This window comes from Aspergillus chevalieri, chromosome 4 (assembly GCF_016861735.1).
Source record: "Aspergillus chevalieri M1 DNA, chromosome 4, nearly complete sequence".
Classification (NCBI taxonomy): domain Eukaryota; kingdom Fungi; phylum Ascomycota; class Eurotiomycetes; order Eurotiales; family Aspergillaceae; genus Aspergillus; species Aspergillus chevalieri.
Genome location: NC_057365.1, coordinates 458,930 through 485,147, shown reverse-complemented (window position 1 = coordinate 485,147; position 26,218 = coordinate 458,930). Strand labels below are relative to the sequence as shown.

Sequence of the window (26,218 nt, the reverse complement as noted above, 5' to 3'; positions counted from 1 at the left end):
TACGTCGAGAGTGACCGGAGTTGGGAGAGGAGAAGCATTGGGAAGGCGATGATGTTGACACCCAAAATTGAGGCTGAATGACTTACCTGTACAGACCGCTTTTCTATACAAGATAGTATTAAGAATAAGAACAGTCTCTATTCAATTATTCTAATAATAATATGGAGATTATATCAGACTGACCGAGACTGCGGCGAAAAAGAAAGAAAGGGAAAAAAAAAAAGTTTGGGTCCACTGCACAGCCTCCGGAGCAGTCGGAAGGAGGAAAATTGAACATAGTTAAGCATAAATTGGCATAGCAAGAGTGTGTTAACATCACGGGTTATTGTATTACTACTCTGTACTGGTAGAATAGCGAAGAATACTCCGGAGTAGTTCTATGTAGAGTCCGCAAGGAAGCTTTTGGCCAACGGTGATGAAGTCATCGAACGGGTGTTCATCACCAGTCATACCCCGGATAATGCTAAGACTACTCAAAATGTAGTTAAAAATATGGTGATGCCTGGTTCATGCTTTTGTTGTGCATAATGGATTAATTCAATAAAAATACAAATAATACAAATAATACTGGTATCCTCCGTAGTCGTAACTCATCAATAAAGTACAATCACATGAAAATCACCGCGACAGTCCAGACCGGATCTCCTCCTCACCCTTCCGGGCAATGCCCTGGTTCTTCTCAACCCCCTCCGGACTGCCGAAAGTCCGATCAACTGCAGCGTTCAACGCACCACGCAGGCTCTCTCCGGCGCCCTGCATCCGTTAGCAATGTACCCCGTATACATATATATAACCGGAGAATAACTCACATGAATACCCGCATATGCATTTTGAATCCCCTTCCCAAACTCATCCCCGGCGCGTCCCGCCTTGCTGTCCTCCGTCCCAGCAGACTTATTCGCCGTGCTGGACGCATACTCGGCCCGGTAATCCTGTGAGTTCGGGTCGTAGCTCCCTCCCGAATGACCGGTCTGATACCCTGACCCGGTAGCAGGGTTATACCCCGTCGTACGGGGGTCATAATGCGAGCGCGTATCTTTCACCCCAGGGGCACCACCCGCACCCCCGGTCGAGGAGCCTCCACCCGCGATACTCCCCGCCGCAGCATCAGGCGTGGTATCTGCATACGTAGACGACCGTCTAGCACCGGAGCCAGTCATATTCGTGGACTTGGTCGTGGTATTCCCCGTCTGGCTGTCGACGCGGGGATCGAGCTTATTCAAGATCGACGAACGGTGCGGTCCACTGTTCCTGGTGTTCTCCGGGTTCGACATCCCCTGGTTTGTACCTGGGTGGACGGTTCCCGAGGTTGTTGTTCCCGGTGCGTACTGTGCGCGGTTGTTAAGGTCGCTGTCGACACGGGGGTCTGCTGCGTTACCCATGTCGGTGCGGTGCGGGCCTGCGGTTGAGGGTGCTGGGCCTGTACGCGGGTCGGTGGTGTTGGCTGCGGTGCCAGTGCCAGTTTCGCCTAGGTAGGTTCCGGTTGGGGTTGTAGAGTTGAGGTCTTGGTTAGGGTTTCCGAAGGAGGAAGTGTAGTAGGGTGGTTGTGTGCTGGCCATTTTGTTTGTAGTTTCACACGTTGTTTCTTTGTGTTTTGTATTATTCTGAACTTGAACTTGGTTGTTTAGGTCTACCTTTTATCTGCTCTATATATACTTGGTTAAAATGAAGTTGAGGAGCCTCGACATCATCGATTCACAAGTGACGTCATTCTGAGCGCAGTCAAGGACGCGCAGTCAGAACATCATGCTTAGTGCATTTATAGAAACAGATCTGCTGTATGCAAATCATAATTTTGCATTTAAACATTGCCAAGTTTTTACCCGAAAGTAGGTTAATGGTTCCTTGTCGAACTTGCTCTTTTTTTCCGCCTGCTGTATTTTCAATGACGTCATTGCATTTATTTATGCTTGTGTATATTATTAATATATACAGTTATGCATAGTTATGCACGATACAGGCAATAGCCATAATGATCTTTGTTTATTGGTGTAGAGCATCGACAACGAACGCAGATGCCACGATTTGCGACATCCCAATAGAGCTCCTCTACTCTATCCTGTCTCTTCTGGACCCATTGGAGCTCTCCTGTCTCTCGAACATGTAAACTATTCCATCAACTAGCCACCCGCACCTCTGGGAGAGCTACCGCAACCATGACCAATGGCCTACAACTCATTCCTGCGCGCCGTTCTCACGAATCCAAAACTCGCTGAACATATTGAAGAGGTCAACATGCTAGATGTCTCCCAATATGATCCCCATGAGATTTCACAAGAGGATGTTCAACTCTTCCAGAAAGCTGTTGCAGACTCCCCACTTCCTGTGCAGCTGAAAGACAGCCTGAAGAATGGAATCAAGGAGGGGATGGCTTGTTGCCATGCTTGCGCTTTTGCTATGCAACCTGCCGAACCTGAAGACTGTGTTCATGTCAAAGCTTGATGACTGGAACTTCACCCGTGACTTGTTTGATCATGCAGGTTCAGACAGTGGGTTCTTTGCGTTCGACAAATTCCGCCGTTTTCCCATAGAAACTGAAGATACTGATACCGGTGTTGGGCTTGCGGAGACTTTGGCAGCCTCTTCAACATGGTAAAGGAGGCCCAGATCGTGCATATAAATGACGCGGACATGAGCCCATCCAAGATGCACCCACGTTCATCACCAATTGAGCATCTCCATATCCTCGAAGATGAAATTGGCCTAGAGGCAGTGGGGGTATTTGTCCAGAGTTGCAGAACTCCCCGCACATTCAACTACACCTATGGAAATTTCGATGTCTCCGAGGGGCGTTTCAGGCCATTAGAAGCTGTCCGGCTGCTTCTTGGGTGCCATCGGGATGCACTTGAGGAGTTGACGATGTTGTACAATGATGACTGCATCAAGCAACTATGGTATGATCTTTCGGCTCGCGAGTGGTATATGGGCACGGAACTGCGGCATTTTACCAATTTGAAGACCCTTCGGAGTGGCATGCACAGTCTACTGGGTTTACCTCAACCGCATTCAGAAGCAAATGAACAGTACCGCGCGGCTTCTGATATGGTGACACCAGACCTAATAGATGTGCTCCCTGGGTCATTGGAGCGATTAGCGATTCGGTATGCAGATGAGAGGATTGTGCCTCATTTGCAGAGGGTTGCGGAAGTTCGTGCACGGCAGTTTCCAAATTTAAAGAACGTCGCCGTTGGATTCTGTCAAGAGGCAGTGAAGAGCAACATGGTGTTACAGATGGAGGGAATGGAGTTGATTATGCTGTATCAGTCCAAGTTAAAGCGAGTTGCCCATGCCTACGATAGAGAGGGTTCTTCATGGTTAGGGTCACCGGTTTTCAGATACTGAATTTATTATGCCAATAAATGTTGTTATCAATCAGTCATTCTATTGAGCAAAATGGTGGGGAGTTTCAAGATACATCCGGGTGGAGTGGTTACCATTGAACCACTCGGTAACTCCGGGAGCTACGCGACTACACACGGAGCAGACCAGAAAGATACATCTCTGAAGGATAGCTATCCTGAACGTTTTCAGACACAGAATACATGCTTATATACTATACAGTCGTAATATATACACAATCACGGCTAACCCCGATAATACAACCAACCCAACGTCCCCATCGCACCCACAACCCCCATCCCCAACCACCTTGCGATCGTCCACAAAGCCTCCCTATGCGCAATATCAATATGCTCCTGAAACTCCGCCGTCGAATACGCATTCGGCCACGGCTCATCCGGCACCTCGGTCCCCAGAAACGCACACAGCTCCTCCCACCCATCCTTCCCAATCTCAAACTCCAACAACTGCTCCTTCGGAACCGCGTTCCGAATCTTCTCATAATGCTCCAAATACTTCTGCTTCGTGACCTCCTCGCGAAAATCCCCATTGCAGAAAATGCTCCACACAAGGTCTGACGTCCGATACAGCGGCCCGATACATGTCGAATCGACATACTGCCAGAACCTGAAAAACGGCATCTGCACGAACTTGAAAACAGTCTTATTGGCCGATTTCACCCACGACTCCACGTCGCGCGTTGTCAGGATGATTTTCGCATCGGGGTATGCGCGATGCAGGTCCGCCCAGAACATACATGCAGGGACATCAAGACAGGCGTCGTAGGGGCCGAGGAGGCGGTCGAATTCTTCGCGGGCGTAGGGCTTTTTGTCGCCGGGGTTGAAGAAGTTGCATTGCAGGGCTTCAATCCAGAGGTTGAAGTCACGGGGTGGGGTTTTGAAGCATTCGGAGCCGTGGTAGGGGTTTAGGCCGAGTTTGCGGAGGGCGATGGTCATTGCTGCGGCTGTTAGCATTCTCATATGTTAATTAAGTGATGGGAGTTGTACAATTCGTCCCCGTCCGTGCCATCCCCATACACAACACCCGCATGGGCTTCACCCGCGTGTTCGGCTCTTTATCAATTAACCGACTCATGTTGAATACTCTGTCGCAGAAGGTAGGTATCAAGTGGGAATAAATAGTCAAAACTCCAGCTGGCAAACAGGATCCGCAGCTCCTTTAAATACCTGCGACAATCAGGCCCGCTCCATAACTGGGTCCTTGAATTGGCTTCTAGCGTGGGATAGTTAGGAAGATCTCTTTGGATGTGTCGCTTTGGCTGACCCACTGGTGTGGTCAGGTGATGTGGCTGGATCTGGTTTGCCAAGATCGCATCGACCCAGGGCCGTGGTTGATCGTGGCTGATCGTGGCTGGTGCAAATATTGTATGGTTTGTAGTTAGTACGGGTACTTCTCAAGAGACAATTACAGTCAGATTGTCAAATAATTTCGGAGTTCGAGGAGAGGCAACTCAATACATGTCACATCTACATGCGGCTACGAGGCTAAGATACCCCACGCCAAGAGTACGGCTCAGTTATTACAGGACTAAGGGCAAGAAAAGATGTATCAGGTAGCTGTTTATTCCATCATCAAAGCTAGCTCACCGAAACAACCAAAGGTAGAGACCGAAGGGCACTACCGGTAGCTGACAAGCAGAGGATCATGTGTAATGGCGAGAAACCCAAAGCATGCCGTATCCAAAATTCACCATATCCATATTCCAGATGTTGAAGACCGTGTCCCATCAAGTCGTAAGTCGTATCGCGTGTCGAAGTTTACTTGCCGGTTTTCGACTGCTGACCTTTGTTGGACTGGGAATTGGTTGAAGTATTCGAGTTGCGATCGCCAGCGGACTGGGATCTCGCAGCAAAGGAACCAGCGCCAGTGTTGTGTCCGGACCGGGACTGTTTATGAAGATGAGAGCGTTAGAACATACCCCTGGAATTGACCGAAGAGAAAAAGGGGTAGATGAAGACTTACCTGAGAGGACTGGATGCGAGAAGCATCGCTTTTGGTCATCTGGTTAGACATCTTGGATCGAGATGGTTGGTGGTCGTTGGAAATGGAAGGTATTGATTGAGAAGTTTTTGATAAAGCTGTGTTGGAAGCGTAGGAAAGAGGATTATGAGAGTAAGAAGAGGAGAAGAGGAACGGCGGGAGAGAAGGGGGTATTTATCTTCTTTGACAGCCCAACAGGTGATGTCTGTTTGACCTTCGTTTGTATAGAATGCTTTCTATGGGCTTCCATCATTCACTACAACCTAAAACAACGGGAGCTTTGTTATTCATTGGCATTGAAAGGAACCAAAGTTGTCATCCAAGTGATAGTTATTCAATCTCAGCGGGTGCACACTGCAAAGCCATTATAACAAGTTGAATTAGAAACCAAGACAGTAACATTACGCATTGAACTTGGACTGCTGGCCATTAGAATGAAAGTCAGAGAAACAGGTATGAAGCGTGCCCCATGTATGGAAACAATAAACGTCGACTGTCAAGTAATCAGGCGGCCCCCTGTGCAGGAGTAATCTTGTCTATTGACAACCAGCTATCAGTACTTCCCAACCCATTCCCATGTTCTCTTGGTAATCAAAATGTCCCTACTTATGCTTGGTTCTTTCAGTTCATTACGGAAAATATGATGTGGTATAAGATCTTCAGCACCCAAGGAAAGTATAAAGTCGCGTCTCCATGGCGAACCTCTTGCCACGTACATAGGTTGCTCATAGAAACGTATGCTCTGCGTCTCTTTCCCAATAGGAACACCGAGATTGACCATCATAAAAATCATTGTCGGATTTCTGTATCCAATGGCTTCCCGCAACGCGTACGCACCCAGGCTTTGCGTCGCATATTTTTGCTCATGGATATCCAGACCTGTTTGGAGAAGGGATCAAAGCAAATGAACTTGTTCTCCAGCAGCAGCAAACGTAAAAGCATCCACACAACTTGCGCGGCTGCGCCATGCTCAAGCAGTATCTGGACCTCTTCTTCATGACCATGCATGGCGGCAATCTGAATAAGTGTTCCATGGTTCATATCAGGATTTCCAAACAGGAATCAAATATACATATTCGCCCCGTGCTGTAAAAGAACACGAACTATTCTAGCGTGTCCCTTACCAGCCGCGATAGCAAGGGGGTAGCGAAAGCGCCTGTGACGACACCGAGAAATTCACGTCAGAGCCATTCTTCAGCAGCATTCGCACTAGCGCTTCTCGATTATGATCAGCAGCCTCGTAGAGCATCTCCTGCTGCACTTGCTTCAGATTGGAGGCGGACTTCTTCGCACTTCGCAAAAGATTGATCGTATCCATATGGCCTCCACGGGTTGCGGCTACCATAGCTCAATGATATGTGTTTCTCTGTCTTTGGAAAGACGGCTGATACTTAGGTGATAACAGTGCGCGGATAACTTCATTGTGGCCCCCAAGCGCCGCAGCCCGTAAAGCGTATCGTCTGGACAGCGGTACGCATGTCGGCGCTCCTCGTTGAGATATTCTAGTTCCTCGTCCCAACTCACATGGGTAGGGTAACTGCAGATGGCACGAATATCAGCGCCTTTGTCAAGGAGATATTCAACAATATCCGCATGACCCCATGCAGCAGCAATATGCAACGGCTTGCCGAAAAAGGGGGTTTCTCCGTTGATATCTGCTCTCGTGGTCTCCACATTCAGCAAGTACTCGACTAGCTGAAGGTTTCCTATAATAATAGCACCACTCAAAACGTTCTGCACCAAATGCTCTTCAAAATGTGGACCTCTGTGGTTGAGTGCTCGACTTCCTTGCTACCAGATGAGCAACCGCTTCACTGATCTTTTCATGCTGCTCGAGTTGCCGCTCTCCCGTTGCCTGTGTCAAGCCATCCAATGTTCTATTCACACCAGAAATGACGGAAAGGACTATGTTTGTATTTACTTCTTTCGTGCGAGACTTGACGAGCAAGATCTTTCCTTTGAGCGATGGGTTCATCGTCGTGTATACATGAGGAGTGGCTCGGTAAAAGATATCAACGCTTGGCGAGTGCATATAGCATATAAAACGGCTTTATTAAAGCTCTCTGCCAAGCGATTAGCCCATCTTCCTGTACTGAAAGGGGACCATGAGTCTTTTTGACGTACTGCTGACCAATCTGAGTTGAACTGCTTTGTAGATACCAATGGCCCTAACTAGATCCTCCACGATCCAGTCGATGAGCTCGAGAGAAAACGGCTGGAGTCCCATTTTGAACAGCGTGAACGGGCAGGGTTGTTTATCACAACACTAATGAGCAACACCTTTAAAAACCAAGCAGATAAACGTATAATAAAGACAGGAGATCTGCCGGAATACAATTCTCTTCCGTACGTGTGTTTGACCAATCCCGCAACAGTAATGCTTGCTGGTGTGTGCTCGCGGGAAACTCAAGGAATATGCATTAAAATGTGTAACCTGAGTACCGTTAGCAAGTTACGAACTGGACCGGCCCAGGACCATTATCGCCCAAGTACGATATCTCTGGCTCATGTATCCATGAACAAGTTTAGACACTTAGTGAGTGGAGAATACTACTATAGAGATACATCAGCTGGGTAGTACTACGTCGCCCATATAAGCAATGTTTGTCAAATTCACTCTGAGTGGTTGTTCTGGTTTGTCCAGCTGCTTATGTCAGTGCAACCCTCTCTGTATGACCAGATCTCTTCATTTAGCAGAGGATTAGATAACATGGATCTTTTCTCGTTTTTCTCAGAAATTCTCTTCTCGACTGCCACAACTACAAAAGCCTGGAATTGGGTGACTGACCTGACGAACACTGCAGAAAAACCTATGTCGATATGGATTCCTATGGCCGAGAGATAGCACCAGGACTTGCCAACCCGCCCTTGATGCGGCGGGGACAAAGAGAACACAGCTCATTCGTATATTTGCTGAATGACCTGAACCGAATCAAGATGCTGGTAAGGGCCGGCACGCAGTTTTGTGTTTATGCTGCCGTCTGCATATTGACAGGAGTATGAAGCTATGGACCGGGAAGTTGCAAATTGATCTTGTCGATTACTGGGACGAGTTGCTGCGTGACTTCCTGGAGAATGTCACGGAAAAAGTGAGGCACTGCCGCACTGGGTGGCTGAGTGGAGGGAGGAGATATTCTTGTATTTGGGGGGGGGGGACTCAAACATATCATCCTCCGTCTCTTCAAATTACTCTCATACTAATCCTATCGTAACGGACCACAGATAATGATAAGAGTGAGATGGAAGATTCCGTGCTCCCCCTCTAGCGCATTAAACAGGTCCAGTATGCCAGGCAACCTTCACAGACCATTCTTTTTGCTCTGTAACGCACAATTCCCATTCTCAGAATGCGATTTCAGGGACGATTCAGAGTAAAGTCTGGCTCCAGATTCAATGGAAAAATCAGCAACCCATGCAGCTCGTCGTAAACGCTTGCTTTCACATCGTTGGCGTGTTTGTCACTACGAATCTTATTCTCAAAGCCGCCCTAAGTCTATATCATTGTATTGAACACAAGTGCTTCGTACCAACAGGCCAACTGAAAAGTTATCTGTGATTCAGGCATGATCTACAGCCGACCTGCATTGCGCTACACAAGTCTCACTCAGTATCGTGTTACGTTGATTTGAAACAATCAATATCTCTCTTCTCCTTTCAGACTAAAATCACTATTATCCACTAAATATCTTAAAGCTTGGTCCAAATTTCAAAATTTCAGATATCGGAACGATTAACACACTCATCAAGCAAGGCCAGGTTGTCCTAGTGAAACAACTCCTCTCCACCTCCTCAATCACATACCTCGATATCTTGAAGTATTTCGGGCATCCATCGAAACCATGAACACCGACATTCTGCATTATATCCTCAACACTTTCAAGCCAGAAACAGAAAGACATATTTACCGGGATGAAGTCGTGATCCAATCCTTTAACCATGGCCGAACTGAGGCATTGCTTTTCCTGGCGGTACATCAGGGACTGGTGTTGTCACAAGCTCGGAATAGTAGATAATAACGAACTGAATTCCTATCTAGACTATTGTAGCCATCGACGAGAACATCGAATTTGGGGAAGAAAAGAAGGAAAGCAATCTACCTACAGGAAAAGGGGTTTATATGTGTGACTGCGCTCTAAGTGCTTTCGTCTGTTAGGTCAGATGGCGTTGTCGTCTGTTGGGATGGCGTTATTTGTATATATCAGTGACTGAGGAATCAAACCGTCACAGGTGTGGCTTGAGTGTCTTCCAGGACAGCATCTGTAACATCCTCTGCAGTGAATTCAGCAACCCTAGCTGCAGGATATTGTGCAGGGAGAAAGGGACACTGGCTAATCTGATGGCCTGCAGAGCTGCATTGGAAACAGCATCCCTCCTGCTTCCAGCGCTCAATCTCTTTACTACTGACCCATCGAGCTCATTTGCGTTGTGGGTTTCAGGCACGAGAAATGGTGGGCTCCCAGTCCATGGGTTCGCCTTGGGTAGGAGTAGCCGTGGGGGAGGCTGCTGGAGGAGGAAACATGGGTGTGGTTGCCCGTCGATTAGGGGGACGTCGGTGTTCTGCAGAGCGCTGTTGGTATTTCTGATGCCTATCATAGATTCCCTGGAGTTGAACACAGTATTCGCTAAATGTATTGCAGGTAGGTGCGTTAACAGGCCAATTGAATATATCATCATTGAGGGTGTTTTCCAACCGAAAGATCTTCATGTTGTCGGGCTGGTTCTGTTGGCCGGCTTCCATCAGATAACGGTCAAATGTTGCAAGCAGTTCATTGATAGTTTTATTCCCTTGTTTCAATGTGCTGAGGTTGAACATCGCCTTCTTCTGGAGTTCCTTGTCCATATAGTTGAAATCGAGGTGTTCGAAGAGTTTGGTCACTGTATCATCGTTCACCGTAGTGGGCGAATCAGCGTGTGTGCTGGCTGTAGTCCAAGGATGCTGGCTGCATAGCCGTAGTCTCTGACCCTATCATCATATAGTCGTCTCCGTCCATACATTGTCGGTGCAGTAGTAAGTCGGACATTCAAGGTAGGCGGCAGGCTCAAGTTTTGATTGGTCAATGGAGGCGGGCAACACATCAGACATCTCGGCATATACGAAATCGTCCCCTACCTCCACAATCATTCGACGCCTGACGCTCCCCCGTGCCTTCACATTATCTCCTCTGACGATGATCCGTCAATACCCCTCGACCAGCGCAGTCGGCCGGTCGACTCCTCATAGGCAATAATATCACCCTGAACATGCTCTGGGAGCAGAAGGTAGCAGACCCGCTGCCAGACCTTTCCTGGCCTGTATGCACCTATATGTGCCGAATAAATATATGGCTCAAGAACTGGTCGCCAATTTACAAGTCCTCGAATTGCAAACCCCAAACAGGGTCTGGAAAAGCATATGGTTTTGATCGTGGTAAAATTTAATCTTGGATCTCCCCTACTGTGTGATGGAACTCATGGATCAGAGGAAATAAGATATCCACTTTGGGGGATATAACACACGTACCTGGGGAAAAAGGAGCGGCGGAAATTCCAAGGCAAGCATCACATGTAAAGAGCCTGCAATCAAATCCAATGGGAATTCTTGCATTTCGTTGGCTTATGTTATGGGCTAAGTCCGTAGTGCTAATGACTAGCTATCATACAGAAGATTTCGTTGAAAAACAGAAGAACGGATGCCCTATCGGACAGCTCTATATACAAATGTACATCGTGCGGGGTAGGTAGCCTGGTAACCCCTCCGATCATCCCTCCGAATATCATATTATTTATTCCACAGGCGCAGCCTGTGACAACACCCCCCTCCTAAGAATCATCCCCATCCCCCATAGAGCTCTGGCTTCCGTGGCGTTGCTCCCATTCATCCAGTGCGGCAGTATTCTCCATGTTGTGCGCAGCGGTCCATTCAGGATGCAGATAACCGGTCCATTTCACTAGGTATTGTCGCTGAAATCGCCGTCCACGGCGGATCTGTCGGTAGTCCAGTATACGCTCCACCTGGTATTCTTCCTCGCCATCAACAAACACAGCTGGGGGCTGGTAGCCATCATTGCGCTGACCGGGAAAGGGGTTGTTTGCTGCTGGCCGGAGGAGGTCAACATGGAAGACAGGGTGGATACCCTCCGCCACCTCCGGTGTGTTCAGTCGGTAGGCATACATACGGGCTAATCTGTGCTAGGACGGTATATTTGGCCTGGCGCACATCAAGCTTCTTGCTGGACGGCTTGTTCGGATATTATGCAGGGCGAGCCAAACTTTATCGCCAGGCTTGTAGTGTGGTGCAAGGTTCCGGTAGCGGTTGGCATATTGTTCCTGTCGTTCCTGGGCTGCAGCTAACTCACTTTGAGCGACCTCCAATGCATTCTTGAGTTTGTCGGCTATTCGTGCACGGCCCATCATCACTTGATGCTTGCAATTCAGCACCAGACATTCTGAGATCCAGTACCATCATCAAAAACGTGGGCTCAGAAGTCAGAACAAACTTGTCAAATTTGGACATGAGTGGGGCAAACAGACTGCATGTGATGCAGTTTCTTTAATTGGGTGGAAGTTAGTCTTGGCAAAGAGGCAATATTCGTACGAATATTCGTAGAGATCTGTGAACTACGAATGCGAATGCGAATATTTCAAAATGTTACGAATATGTATTCGTGCCGACCCCTAAGATTAATTTATGCCTCAGTTATCTCATTCCTTACAACATAATACATTCATTAAAAGCCACAATGGGGCTACGGTGTGCGCCGAGGCCTCCCTGAGCAATAAAGAACAAGAGATAAAATAAACAACAACTCCACATGAAAGACCTTTGGTAGAACGGGACAAAAACCTGCCACGCAAAGGGAAAGGCTAACCGCCGTAATGGTGAACTTGGGTGGGAACAGGCATTTCGCCGAAGATAGTGTACATCTCTGGCATGTCGGGGCTCAGAGTGTCTTCGCAAGCTTGCATAATTTCAAAATCAATCATGGTGACTGAATGTGTTTCCGGGTGGTAGAGAATATTATGCTTGCCAGTATCAACGGACAAAACTGAGAAGCTTCTGAGTATAAGAACAGCTTTAAGGATTTCGGAGCGGATATGTTCCTTCTCAAGCCCAGAAATAGTATCCCAAAGTTCGTTAAGAGTCTTGCCCGGTACTTTTGTCATTATAAGTATATTTCCCTTCGGAAACAGTGAAGAGCAAGAGATGGTCCCGTGGGTTAGCATCATTGCAAAAAAGCTATAGCCTTGAGGTCTCTTCGCGTAAATATTTTCGTAAGTCATGGCTTCGTGTGCGTAGCTTTGGTAGTATGAGGGAGACCAGCATTTGGCTATTGCTGGCTGGCCGTCCCAGGTGACTTCGTAAACAGCTTTGTGCTTTGATCCATGAATCAGGCGTTTGCAGTTGACCAAAGTCGTCGCAAGGCTGTTATCAGCCTCAAAAAGAATACTTTGGGATCCTATGTTTTCGTCTGGGGTGTTTTGTTTTGCTGCAATCTGATTTCGGAAGGGAGATGGGTGGGTCGATGCTTGACAGAACACATCTGCTGAAATAGACAATTGCTCAGCGATGAAGTCTGGAGGCTCGATGAACGTTGGATCTTGAGAAGCAAATAAAGCCATAGCCACAAAACATTGCCGGATAGATGGGTTCGTAGACTTCTCGCTGATGGGCATCGACATTTCAAATCTGAACGTGGCAATTCTGCGGACAAATACAGTGCTACGATATGTTGACAAAAATCCGAATCTGAGGTTAGAAGACCGCATGTACGATATGAGTTGACCGAGATGTGGTTACAGAGGTACCAAGGCAGGAAACCCTCTGCGGATGGGGTGATTTTCCAGCAAGAGAGTCCAAAAGTTTTTAATTCACCGACCAGAAGAGCTATCGAGTCCAGCAGGGAAAGCATCACGACATCCGGAACGTCTTCAGCATCGTGAGGAGGTAAAGCCTGGTAATCTCCGAACTTCATGTTTGAAAGGTGTGTCACGGAGAGTGCTTTCATGACAGCGTCACAAACGTGTTTAGAAAAACGGCCAGTTAATCCCAGTTCACTAGCAGTACGGTACTCCTCGACCTCATCTGTCAAGGAAACCAGCTGACTCAAGTCGAGGGAAGCACAAGCCCGGATAACATCTGATTCGAAATTCTCCCACTCGTAAAAAAACCGGGCTGAGACATTTTCGTTGGACCTCGAGGGATGTGTGGTGCCTCCTAACTTGTTTTGGGGGGGGAGGTGGCGTGATATCAGCTCCAGTGCAGACTCCATCGTTCCTTTAGAATGTGGAGAAGAAGGTCGAAGAGCTGGTGTGGAGAAGATGAAAGACATGAATTGTGGTGAATGGTTGATTGGTTGGTGGCCTATCGGTTAAGCTAACTATGTAACTACCGGGCAGAAAGCGAGGGTGTCGGAGGTGCGGCTTAGTCAGGGTTGAAAGTACGTAAGTTATCAAGCATATATGGTCGAGGTCTCTCATTCTTCTAAAATGAAGCTATCTGGGATCCTATATAAGACCGTTGACTACCTTATAGAGTATACTAAGCGATTGCAATGATTGCAATAAGAGCACGCCATATGGTATCAGCGAGGCATCAATCAGGCATCAGTTGGTATTGTTCGGTAAGGAACCTCTATATTCCGACACACCCCCCCAGACTGGCAGCTTAGCCAGTCTGTCTTAGATGAATTCGGTAAGCCCAAGCAGTCGAATTAAGTTGTGGAATCACTGGCCGGTCAAAAGTTTCGTTCAGGCCATCAGCGGGCATATGAGAGGTCGGAATCCAATCAATGAGGACGCGTTTGGACCGTGTTTCTCGATGAAGCCAGTGTTGATGAATATCAACATGGCGAAGCTTCGTCTGAATGGCTGGATCATCCTTGCAAAGGATTCGAACAGTTTGTATATTGTCGCATTTGATAGATAGCTGATGTTCAGGATCAAATCCAATGGCATTGAATAAGCGCTTCCACCATTGCAAGGTCTTGCCGGCTTCCTAAATACCGAGGAGTTCAGCTTCAGTAGATGATGTAGTAATTGTCCTTTGCTTGGATGCTCTCCAATCAATCGGGCCCCCATATAGGGTGGCTAGATAACCTTCAGAACTATGGCGGTCTGAATGATCACCGAAAGCAGCGTCGCTTGAGGTAACAAAGCATTCAGATGGCTCAGTGGCATCTCTATTCACAGTAGCTGAATACTTGATTCCCACTTTCTGTGTATAATTGAGATAGGCTAGTACTTGATTAGCGGCATCAAAGTGCTCTGGTCCGGGGGTTGTCATGAATGTAGCCAGGTGTGATGCTATCTTTGCAACATCAGGGCGAGTAGCGATCGCAGCATAGTTGATCGATCCAATCTTTTGTTGGTAATGGTGTATATCTTTTGGAGAAGCAGTGCCGTCATAGGTTGTGAGCGCTTTGATGGCAGGCGTTGAGGCATGTTTATCCTCCATATGAAAGCAACTGACGATTTTCTTTATGTAGTCGGTGCTGTTTAGATGAACCACCTGATTGGCCCGGTCCCGGATAATCCTAACTCCTAAACGACATCGCCTTCTCCTTCATAGCGGAGCTCATACTGTGCTTGCAAAGCAGAGGCGATTTGTTCTGCTTCCTGTGTCTTGTCTGGATGGTAGACAAACAGTAGATCATCGACATAGACCAATAGAATGATTCCATTTCCTGTAAACAAGCATGGTTCTTCATTGACTGGTTCCAGTCCAATCCGGCGTAAGGTTTGGGTCAATTCATTCTGCCATAATCGTGGAGATCGGCGGAGTCCATATAGAGCTTGGAGTAATCGTAAAGCATAGCCAGGTTGTGATCTACCAGGTAGCATCTCCACATAAACCACCTCATCCAATCGGCTATTAACAAAGGCGTTGATGGCGTCAAACTCCTTCATATCCAGGCCGAATGCGGCAGTGAGTGCCATCAAGGTTCGGAAACAGCGGGCAGCTAGGGTAGCAGCCCTAGTCTTGGCATGTGTAAGCACTTGCTTGTTCCCTTGCACACACAATCGTGCTTTGACTTTCTTCAGGAACCCCTCATCATCAAATTTATATGCATATACCCATATGGTTGGGATCACATATGCGTCATGTGGTCTTCGCACCTTGGTACAGGTTCCCTTGCTTTCTAGTGTCTTCAGTTCCAGTTCCATCGCATCAATAAACCATTTACTGAGCGGATTCTTCATCATTCCTCGATAGTTCTTTGGAGCATCAGGCAGGTCTTTGCGATGGAGTTGAATTGTCGGTGTTGGGATCGAATCTGTGAAGGAATCCACCCAATTCAGTGGCTTTGGTGTTTTCTCCCATCCTAGTGAGAAACCCTGGCACATAGAAAAGACACAGGATTCCTCTTGCGCTTCCCAGAGACCATATATCTGGGATCGAGATCCGCAGAGATCTCATTAGCTCGCTGTGCTGTGTTCTGGCTTCGGCTAGACTGATCTATCTGATCTACTTCACCCCCCGCAGCATCCAGTGGGTTGCTGCTTCCTTCGAGTTCAGTGGATAGTTGCTGTGCTGCATCATCAGGATCAGCATCATTACCATCAGGCGAAGTCCTATCACTGGGTGATGGGATGAAGAAAGAGTCCATGTGAGCAGGTTCGGGTGAAGCTGGCAACGAGTCTCCAAAAGCGCCTGGAATCTCCATTTGCCTAGCGTTCTGTGGAGATTCTGGCATAGGTGTATGATCTGGTGTCATAAGTGGCTGTGACAGCGGATCATTTCGTTCCATATCATGGGCATCATGGTGAACCAATTTCGGGTTAGAAGAATCCTCATTGGTTTGAGTGTGTGCAGTTGGTTCAGTGTGTGAATCAGTATGCGAAATAGAAGGATGTGACTCGCGATTTCCTTCATACAAATCATCGAAAGTTGGTTCAGTATCCAACTCGGTATCGGCTTCTCGGATAGCAGGTGGTAGCTGAATTGTTTCAACTACCTGCGGCGGCAAATTAATCGGTACATCTTGTGGCTGTGGTAGATCCGGATCATAAAATGCTATAAACGCATTCAATCTATACATCAAAAGCAACGCTCGTCAAAGCAATCCACCCTAAACCGACCCAGCAGCCAACACATACCCCCCATCAACAACAACCGTCTGCCCATTCAAATACTGATTCGTCGCCGCAAACAAAACCGCATTCCCCATATCCTCATCCTTTCCGGGCCGTCGTGCAGGGACCTTCTTCTCATACTTTTCCTTCGGAATATAACTCTTCTGTATCTCATCGCTCTCCCCTGTGGTCATTTCACTCGGAAAGACACCAGGCGCGATGCTGTTGATTCTTACCGGCAGTCTTGATGCCGGCGAGCCGCTGATTTCGTTTGCAAGCATCTTGGTTAAATGGATGGCAGCCGCTTTGGACGCGTTGTATGCGAAATGATGCTGCGCTGTCTTGACAATCCCCGATATGGAGGAGATGTTGATCACCGTGCTGGACCAGCCATGGTGCGTTTTCGAGCCGTTTTCGAGGAGGGGCAGAAATGCGGTTGTCATGAAGAACAATTGCGGGACGTTGGTGCGGTATACATCTTCCCAGTCTTCTATCGTTGCGTCGGGGTCGTCGAATAGACTCTTGCGCAGGTTGTTGGCATTATCGTGTTCTGTCGTCTGCGTGTGGCTCGAGATACCGGCATTATTTATCAGGATAGAGAGATGAGATTCGCGTTGCGAAATGGTATTAGCTAGATTCTTAATCGACTCTTTAGATGTGATATCAGCCGGAACGGGAATGATGGAGCCGGGGATGTCTTTTCCGTAGAGCTCAGCCACGCGATTCAATTTCTCTTCTGTGCGACCTGTAATGTACACCTTTGCACCGTTGACGGCTAGTGCTTGTGTGGCCATTAGGCCTATGCCGGTGCCGCCGCCGGATATAAGGGCAACTATGCTTGTTAGAGCGTTGAGGGAGACATTGGAGGAGGCATGCGTACCTTTGTCTTTGACATTGAAGAGGTTATTGAGCTTGAATTGTTGGTTGTTTTGCTGTGCCTTTTGTCTCAATGAATCGTAGACTGCTTTATGGCAGCTTGATGTTGAGAATGAGCTGGTTTGAATCGGGGTTGCTCTTGGTTGGTAGGCGAATTGGCGGAGCTGTGCACTCGTTGCTAAGCGTCGAGATACAAACATCGTGCAGGTGCATCTAATCAAAATGGCAATTTAAAAAGCAATACTATGAGCATAGATACAAAAGATCAATTAAACCACGCGGTTTTATGTAGTTCTTGTTCAGGTGAATCCGCTTGAATCAGTATGACGTCGATGGGTATACTTGGATTCGGACGTTACGATAAGTTACGCTCACAGCCTCGCTTTCTCCTCAACTGGAGCAACCTCAACCATCATCTTGCCCGTATTCGCGCCCTCATACAAATTCACCAACGCCTGTGGTGCTGCCTCCAGACCTCCGGGAACGATGTGCTCCCTGCGCTTCAGCTTGCCCTGCGACAACCACGTCGCCAAATCATTGAGAGCTGTAGAGTATTTCTTTGCGTAGTCGAACACGATGAATCCTTTCATTGTGACTCGTTGCGACTGTTTCGGTTAGCTGTGTTCAGTAAAAGGGGAAGACCGAGGTGATAGCTTACAATGACCGTCATAAAACTAGACGGACCCTGCGGCTTGGCCGCATTGTATTGACTGATAGCACCGCAAATGGCAAACCGAGCATCGCGAGCCGCGCGTGCAAGACAAGCATCGAGAATTTCACCTCCCACATTGTCAAAGAATACATCAATATACTCCGGCGTAGCCTCCTTCAACTGCTTCTTCCAGTCCGCATCCTTGTAGTTGACAGCAGCATCAAAGCCCAACTCCTTCACCAAGAAGTCACATTTGTCCGCACTGCCAGCCAATCCAACAACGCGCTTCGCACCCTTGATCTTTGCGATCTGTCCGGCAACCATGCCCGTCGCACCAGCCGCACCAGACACAACAACCGTATTCCCAGGCTGCGGCTGCCCAACCTCCAGCATACCAAAGTACGCCGTGAGACCCGTCATGCCCAGAACCGACATGGCGTCCGTGGGGCGACCTCCAGCCGGCACAGTGACCTTCTGCGCCTCCTTAGCCCCCAGCAGCGCATATTCCTGCCATCCCGAGTAGGCGACGACCCAGTCACCCGCTGCATATTGGGATGTGAGGTCCGCGCCCACGGCTACGACCTGGGCGATGCTCTGGCCGCGCATGACGCTGCCGCGCTCGACGGGGGCGATGTAGGAGCGTTTGGCTGTGAGCCATTGGCGCATAGCGGGGTCGAGGGAGAGATAGTGTACGCGGACAAGGACTTTGTCCTCAGGGATGGATTCATTGCGGCCGTTGGGGAGGGAGGTGGTGTTCAGCTTGAAGGTGCCGTTGTCCAGCGAGGGGTTGATGGCCGGCGATGGCGTATTCGCGTAGATGATCTGGCGGTTAGAGAGAGACATTTTGACTGTGATAATAGAAGAGTGAAATATGGATTGAGAGCCTAGTTAGATATGAAAAGACAGCAGGACTTTATACGCAATCCAGTGCTGAGGCCAAAGAACCTCGGGATTTCCCAATTCAGCCAAAGGGCCGTGTTATGTATTAATTCTTCGGCCTGTCCATCTGTCTCCTTTTTGGGAGTTTACCGAAATCTGCAGGCCGTAAGTCCTTTCTCAATCATGTTGTTAGCAACTTGTCTTGTCTTGTCTTGTGGTATTCCGTGTCTTGTAGAATAGTCTTTGGAGGATAGGCAATCTGTACAGGTTGCACAAATTACTGCTGAGTCATGTACATAAATCAGTTATACATGACATCATTCCGATCGCAGCTACGTAACTTACTATTTCCAAAACGGCTAGTGTACATAAACGCCTCCAATCTGCCCTTTGTGTAAGAAGTCAGTAGGTGGATTCACACCCTGAACTTGCCTTGGACCGTACATATGAGGAATAAGCGCTTGCCTGCTTGTTCCGAAAAGTTTATATTGTCCAGCTTTAGGGAACCGAGACCGAGAAATCAGATATTGAAAGCGCTCTCATGATAGAGCATCGGGATTTCTCCCTGTCATCCACCCATCTTCAGGTTGAATAGCAGTGAATTAGCGGTCTATTTTATAACTATATGAGAGAAAACAGCTCTACCAAATGAGCGAGAGCAAGTTGCTATACTTCTTACATATCTTTTTATCACTCTGCCTGAAACTGCTATTCTCGAAGACGAAACTCAAGTTGTCATACAGCCTAGGATTGTCGTGGTCAATCAATCCGCCATCCCCAAGTGGTGAAATCTGGTACACTTATTGGCTCAGTTGTGTTTACCCAGTGATGCAGAAGAGCACACCAAAGGAGATCAAATCTCAATCTCAATCCAAGAGAATTTTCGAATCAACCATCCCGCTTATTGCAGCAAGAAAGTTCAGCCCTCCATATATAGTCGACCTATGATGGTCGTTATACGTGAAATTCAGTCACAGCTTATTTCATACACTCTCAAGTAGAGAACTAAGAGCCATCAGTCTCAGCGGGGCTTAGTTCACAGCAACTCAATATCGCTTGGAACGGGCTACTGATATACAGCGGGAGAGCTCATGGCTGGAGCATCGGTGTTCTGGACCGGGTTCTCCACAAAGCCACTTACGAGACAAACGTACAGAAACCTTCACATATACCCGAAAACCAAGGACGAACAGAAGGTCAATACTCGGTAATTTCTGGAGCCCATGAAAGACCCCCTTTCACTGTCGAGTGGATAGGCAATTCATTGCAAAGCCATGATATCAACTTTTACGATTACGACGAAAATTCTTCTCTGGGATGATTGCTGATTCATTGATACTATTGAGACAAAGTGAACTCAGAGTCTGAGGTAGAGACCAACCAAACAGCCTCCATGGGAAAAGGGTATGAAAATCCCGAAGAAAAGACAATGCGCGTATCCACAATGCAGTGAGAAATTTTGCAATGAATCTAAATGATCCCAGAGAGGATGCTTATATCATAACGCAACCGAAGTCTGACAACAACCCAAGGGCCTGTATACTCGAGCGGAAGCGCACATACATACCAACAGATATGATGCACCAGCTCACCTAACCAGGTAACCTCATATTAACGCAGCCCAGCTGCAGTACAGTATTTGAACAACCCACAACCAGACCCTCCTGTACCGCAAGTCTACAATGTCAGAATTTATCTTCTATATTCACGAATCGCGGTTAGATCAGGCTTACATCGCAATAAAAGCAGAAGAAAGTCCAACCCTACCCAGAAAATATACGCATTGGCATTCTCAGATGACGCCTAATCGAACTTGTTGAATGTGAACTTGCGCAGAGACGAAAGGCCGTAGAGATCATTAAAGATGGGGATGTCATTATTGAAATATAAGGCTGCTCGAATCCCGCATCGATTGATACTGATTGACAGATGATTGATCTGGCTTAAAAGGATGCCGAGACAGCCTCTTCACCGAATCCGTGGGCATAGTACTCCGCTCAATAGAGGAAGACGTTATGTACAACTCTTACCCCTCCACCACCTACGCCCCTGGAGCTGCCTACTATTCTGGAAATCCAGAGCTCTGACGCCCCAGCAGCCATCCAGAAGATGCTGCGATACCCTCTGGCCGTGCAACACAGTCGACTTTGGTCTGGAGTCATGAGTTGAGAAAGCCATCAGTTGCGAGACCTGTTTGGAGAAAAGTATTGCTGATTGCGACACGATTGAAATAAATTAACCGAATGAAAGAATCAAATCTATTAGTAGTAAGCGAGAAACAGGACCAGGATATGTCTTGAATGCAGTATGCAACACCGGACTCATCCAGACTGCCAGGTACATGAAGGCAACCCAGCACATCCTTTCTCAAATACGGCTTTCCAAGAATATGAATTGAAAAATACTTCAATAGCAGGCCATGGGGAAATCATAACATGAGCTCCTCCGGGGCATTACCACTTGCGAAAGCAAGACATACTGGCGATAAAAGGCTTGCGCGCTGCATTTTACAATGAATTGCCCCAATCAGAACCCCTCATTCTCTCTGGTACTCGCCTTTCTTGCGCCAAGAAAACATGTCCCCGTTTTGAGCCTTGCCGCCCAGAATGATCAAATGTGCCTGACATAGGTGGAATTTGTTGTATCAGTCGTCCATGCAGCAAAGTGCACGCACGATACCTAAGAACGGAGCAATTTCTCCGCAATTTTAAGGGCCTATGGTCCAAAGCCACTGCCAATAAGGCCCCCGGCGCTTGTTAACAACCCGAGACCAGCTCATCTGATAATAACCCTATCAGCTGCAGACATACACAGCGAGGATTGATAATGCAGCAGCATGTCTGGTTGTTCCTCCCACAATAGACACCCTTTTATATTGTTATGACCTACACAGCATACAACGGTTGAGCTCCGACAGCAGCGCTTCTGCCGTGATATGACGCTGAGGCAGCCCAAAGATCAACAGCCCTCAACAGATATGGTTATTTGACAACACAAATGGATCGTTCCTATAACTGGAGATAATGGTTGGACATGATACCATCAATTGCGTTACTACGGGGATAAGGAGCATATGAAGCCCGTTGCCACATCTATTACTTCCACAGCATAAGTGACACTTCATTAAGCCCAGGACCCGAAAAACCAACTGACTACACAGTGAGCAGCGGCTAGGCCCTGGCAGGAATGCTTTCACCAAGGCGATCCTTTATGCAAAGACATTCAACAAACAACCCTCAAGTACGGTATCTTGAGCACATGAACCTAGCCTATTCCCAGAACAAAAGCCGACGCCATTCTACTCAGACATCCCGGAAGCAAGGCCATCGGAACAGAAGGCAACCATACGCAAGAGACCCCGGCCCCTCAACAAGCCACGCGAAATGTCCAAATTCGACATTTTAGATGTTGCTCAATGAAACCCGGATCCAATGTCAATGTTCCGTGAATGCACCGTTGAATGAGGAAGACTCGCACAGATTGCTCAGTTTGTTGCATTGCCATCTACAGAAATTCCGACTATCCTGCAAACATCAAAGAAATCTGACGTACCTTCATACTTTGTCGACGAGGCTTCTTTTTCAAGCCATGCCCTAATTCCTGAAAGGGAAGAAAGGGACCCAACAATAGACAATTTCTATATAAGAGAGCAGTATCGATTCCCTAGTGTGATTCTGTTGTGATTGAATATATCAACCGTCCAAGGAGCACGAGTACACATTATTCCTGTGAAGGACTGAAGGTGAGAAGAAATGTGCTTAGAAAAGACGACCATTCAGCTATTCTTACTGTCACAGCTGCCGTGGTAAGTTCACATGACATGTTGATTGAACTGACGGAGGTACAACCCAATTATCGAAAGATGAACATAATTTGCTTTGTGAGTATTACACAGAACGCATCACATGCCTCCAAGATTATCAAAAAGGGGTCATTGGAGAACAGTTGAGACGTTCCATATTCAACCGTAACTGAGGATATTCCGTTCTCAGCTCGCCTTCCAATGCAATTGGCGGAACGGGAAGATCTGGGGCAAGGCCTCATCGCAGCTTTTTATAAATGAAGTAGCGGTGGCATATTCCGGATGAAACGAAGAAGAACAAGAGATGTTGGTTTTGATTAAGGAAGGGTGATTGACTTGCAGAGCATGTACAGCGTAGTACGAGCAATCTGTCATGTGCTATCCATGTGTTGATTCGGTATTGGGGGTACAGCAATAGCATGCCACACTTAGACCCAACTTTACTCAACATACTTCAAACTTGAATGGAACATATAATTAAGACCATACTAAATCAAACAACTCAGCAAAGCAGAACATAAAGCAGAGTATCAAGTATCAAGAAATCATAAACAAGCAAACCAGACACCCAAGTCCAGAGTCTAAGTCTAACTAAACTATACTAAAAACAATGTGATACCCGTGAAACAAAACGACTATGCGCTCAAATCAGATTCCTGTTTCCCTTTCATGAATCAATCGATGGTGGGGATGTGACAAGATGAGAAAAAAAAAAATATAATTGGCATTATGGCCTTCCGAAGAAAACCGGCCGAAAAATATATCCAGAGAAAGAAAAGAGTTGATAAACGAGTGAGAAAAACAAACGAAACAGCAGCGGGCGCGCTACCCGTAATGATATATAAATATCAATGTCAATTCCGCACTTTGCCCGCTTCCCGGACCTCATTGACAAACCCATCCTCATCACCAGCAGACGAAAGAATCCAGTAATCACCATCCGACGTATGAGCGAGCTGGCCACCACCGAATCCAGTCGCAGGTGCCGCAGGCGCACTGTTTCGGTCCTTCGGCTTAGCACCCATATGACGCGGGCCCCAGCCGAGGATATTGCGTACGGCGATGCGGCTCTCGTCGTTGGGCGCGGTGAATCCGAACAACTGTGTCTGGAGACAACCCAGGACTGCGACGGCCGCGCGAATCATGATCCGGTCTCCTTCGAATACCCAGCAGTCCCACACGCGACTCAGGCGCTCCAGGTCGAGACCGTTCGAGAGGAGAGAGCGGAAGATCGGTTCCCAGATTTCTTCGTGGCTGAGTTTGAGGGTTTCGTAGAGGTGCGATGACAGGCGGGGGAATTTGTAGCGAAGTGTCGCCGACGCCAGCGTATAGGTGCGTTCAACGGCACCACGGTCCAACGTGAGGAATGCCACGGGAAGTGGTCGGTTGAGGACATTCGCCATGGCAAGGAATGCGGAAGCAGGTGATGGAAATTGAAGAACGAGCAAAGCTGCAATAGTGTTAAGACCGTAAATATAACCAACATCACTCCGATACATCGAGTACGTCTGCAGGACATCGATCAATGTCTCCCGCAGTGGCCCACCCTCCTGGAAGAGTTTCAGATCCGGGAACGCCTTGGAGACATCCTCGTCGATCGCGTCGAACCACTCCCGCATCCGTTTGTTGCTCTCCCCAGTGTCATCATCAGACTTGGACCGAACATCCTTGGCCCGCTGTAATGCGCGATGGTACGTCTCTTCTGTTAATGACAGTTCGTTGCCAATTGCACGCTGCCAAGTTGCACCACGGTTACGCGAGGGAATTCCACGCCACCACAGCTCCCGAGTACGGGGCTGAGCAATGACCCGGTCCCAGTTGGGGTACACGTATTCGTCCCAGATGTTTTTGAGCGTCTCACGGGTGTTATCCTTTTCGCATTGCGCAGAAGCAGCCTTGGCAGCCCGTCGTTTGTCAGCTTCACGCGAGTATGCCATCATCTGTTTGTACTGTTTCAGATGCTTCTTTTCCTCCTTCTGGTCCTTCGGAGGTAGCCAACTCGGACGCGTCCGCGAGAGTACCCGTTCCTTTTCCTTGCTGATAGGAAGGGGATCGATCATGATGTTGGACTTTTGTAACGGAGGCAGCTCAATCGGGGTCTTGGATCCATTTTTGGAGTCGGTACTCGACCGTAGCGAGGATTGCCCACTATGCAGGTTCTCCCCACGTCTGTGAGCTTTTTCATCCGCATGGTGTTCCAGAGCTTCGGTGATAATTTTGGCCTCTTCGGACAAGTCGGACATCATGCTGTTGTAAGAATAGACACGCGGATTGCGGGGAGAGATCTGGCCACGTTCAGGCCCAGCAGAGCTCGACCGGATTGTTTGTCGGTTTCGAGATGCACCGGGCGACGTAGCTGGCGACTTGGCCACTGACAGCTCCGACACCGAATGCGATAGCGGCAGAGGTCGCGGTGCAGCGCTGCGGCCATCAGGACTAGCACTGCGGGACGGATTACGCTCCTGCATGGGACGGGGCGAGATGGGCACGTTCCAGAGACTGGCATCCTCGGGCAGCTCTTCATCGGAGTCGTGATATTCAGCCTCCAGATCCTTGACGGACTTGCGATTCGGTTGCCAAGAATTATTCCGGCTCAGTGGACGCGGGGTGCCGGGTGATAAGGCCAAGCTCTGCGTTGAGGGGGACGCTCCGAGTGTAGAATGAGGACGGAATGGCGAGATAGAGCGAGCGCGCTGGTTCTGTGCTGTTGTTGAATGCCTCTTCTGGGTACCTCCAGCGCGAAGCTTCGAAGACGGCGTCGGAGTCGCGCTCAATGAACCATTAACATTGCTCTGCAAGGGCGGATACTGATTCCGCTTCGGCGTCGAGGTCAGATCACGAGTCGTACTAGTCACGGCACCCTTACCCTGAAGGCGGGCCGTAGACGAACGGTTTCGACCATACGGAGTAGCGGCGGAATCGTTCAGATACGACAACTCGGCATCATCCTCGAGCCCAATCTCCTCAAAGTTCGAGATATCGGTGAAGATGCCATCCGGACCGGACAGTTGCGAAGAAGAGCGGAAAGACGAGGACTTGGAAGATTTGGACCCGGAGAGCTCAGGCGGGGAATTTGGGGTTGTTGTGCAAATGGTCGTCATCTCATATAACTTGCTTTACCTGAAACAGAAAATCGAGAAGATTGTGTCGATCAAGGTCGAGAAGGAGTGAAGAGAGTAAGTAAGGGAGGACTCTGGGAATGATGAGATCGAAAACGAGTGGACGGTCGGATGCGAGACCAGCGGAGGTGAACGAATGCAGAAAGACACCAAATCCGGCAGTGTCCTGGAGCAAGTCAGGGAGGTCAGTAAGCAGGACGACAGCTTATCCGGTTGGAATAAGCCAACAAAACCAACGAGAGAAGGTGTTGCATCAAGGTTCGACAAGGAGCAAAGAGGAAACACCGGAAATGAACCACCAACAGGGGTGATACTAGCAGTACTTACTATCGAATCGAGTAATCAACAGATAGGGAAAGAGAGTGCAAAATCAGCGAGGGTAAAATAGACATACAAGCTCTCCCAATGCATCAGAAGGGTCCCGAAAGAACAAAGAAAGAGTGAAGTGGAAAATAGAAGCAAGAAAGAAAGAGACCAAAAAGAAGGTTCGAATGATGG

General features: G+C 48.1%; 9 protein-coding genes across 9 annotated transcripts; 2 read left to right on the top strand and 7 right to left on the bottom strand.

Moving 5' to 3' along the window:
* Positions 1 to 618: 618 nt before the first annotated feature.
* dprC lies at positions 619 to 1,559 on the bottom strand (the record flags this gene model as incomplete). The annotated part of the gene is made up of 2 exons (XM_043278339.1): positions 619 to 753; positions 810 to 1,559. 2 exons carry the CDS (start codon positions 1,557 to 1,559, stop codon positions 619 to 621), a joined length of 885 nt encoding a protein of 294 aa, XP_043136128.1.
* A 604-nt stretch (positions 1,560 to 2,163) lies between these two features.
* ACHE_40169A (uncharacterized protein) lies at positions 2,164 to 2,442 on the top strand (the record flags this gene model as incomplete). Its single annotated transcript, XM_043278338.1, has 1 exon — positions 2,164 to 2,442. One exon carries the CDS (start codon positions 2,164 to 2,166, stop codon positions 2,440 to 2,442), a length of 279 nt encoding a protein of 92 aa, XP_043136127.1.
* A 147-nt stretch (positions 2,443 to 2,589) lies between these two features.
* Positions 2,590 to 3,342, top strand: ACHE_40168A (uncharacterized protein; the record flags this gene model as incomplete). Its single annotated transcript, XM_043278337.1, has 1 exon — positions 2,590 to 3,342. One exon carries the CDS (start codon positions 2,590 to 2,592, stop codon positions 3,340 to 3,342), a length of 753 nt encoding a protein of 250 aa, XP_043136126.1.
* A 242-nt stretch (positions 3,343 to 3,584) lies between these two features.
* ACHE_40167S (sulfotransferase family protein) lies at positions 3,585 to 4,434 on the bottom strand (the record flags this gene model as incomplete). Its single annotated transcript, XM_043278336.1, has 2 exons — positions 3,585 to 4,297; positions 4,347 to 4,434. The coding sequence occupies 2 exons, from the start codon at positions 4,432 to 4,434 to the stop codon at positions 3,585 to 3,587; spliced, it is 801 nt and encodes a 266-aa protein (XP_043136125.1).
* A 683-nt stretch (positions 4,435 to 5,117) lies between these two features.
* ACHE_40166S (uncharacterized protein) lies at positions 5,118 to 5,373 on the bottom strand (the record flags this gene model as incomplete). The annotated part of the gene is made up of 2 exons (XM_043278335.1): positions 5,118 to 5,246; positions 5,323 to 5,373. The coding sequence occupies 2 exons, from the start codon at positions 5,371 to 5,373 to the stop codon at positions 5,118 to 5,120; spliced, it is 180 nt and encodes a 59-aa protein (XP_043136124.1).
* A 4,399-nt stretch (positions 5,374 to 9,772) lies between these two features.
* ACHE_40165S (uncharacterized protein) lies at positions 9,773 to 10,180 on the bottom strand (the record flags this gene model as incomplete). The annotated part of the gene is made up of 1 exon (XM_043278334.1): positions 9,773 to 10,180. The coding sequence occupies one exon, from the start codon at positions 10,178 to 10,180 to the stop codon at positions 9,773 to 9,775; it is 408 nt and encodes a 135-aa protein (XP_043136123.1).
* A 2,003-nt stretch (positions 10,181 to 12,183) lies between these two features.
* Positions 12,184 to 12,999, bottom strand: ACHE_40164S (uncharacterized protein; the record flags this gene model as incomplete). Its single annotated transcript, XM_043278333.1, has 1 exon — positions 12,184 to 12,999. The coding sequence occupies one exon, from the start codon at positions 12,997 to 12,999 to the stop codon at positions 12,184 to 12,186; it is 816 nt and encodes a 271-aa protein (XP_043136122.1).
* A 4,640-nt stretch (positions 13,000 to 17,639) lies between these two features.
* ACHE_40163S (NADP-dependent oxidoreductase) lies at positions 17,640 to 18,763 on the bottom strand (the record flags this gene model as incomplete). Its single annotated transcript, XM_043278332.1, has 2 exons — positions 17,640 to 17,873; positions 17,927 to 18,763. The coding sequence occupies 2 exons, from the start codon at positions 18,761 to 18,763 to the stop codon at positions 17,640 to 17,642; spliced, it is 1,071 nt and encodes a 356-aa protein (XP_043136121.1).
* Positions 18,764 to 23,455: 4,692 nt separating this feature from the next.
* On the bottom strand, positions 23,456 to 25,702 carry ACHE_40162S (putative TBC domain protein; the record flags this gene model as incomplete). Its single annotated transcript, XM_043278330.1, has 1 exon — positions 23,456 to 25,702. One exon carries the CDS (start codon positions 25,700 to 25,702, stop codon positions 23,456 to 23,458), a length of 2,247 nt encoding a protein of 748 aa, XP_043136120.1.
* Positions 25,703 to 26,218: the final 516 nt, after the last annotated feature.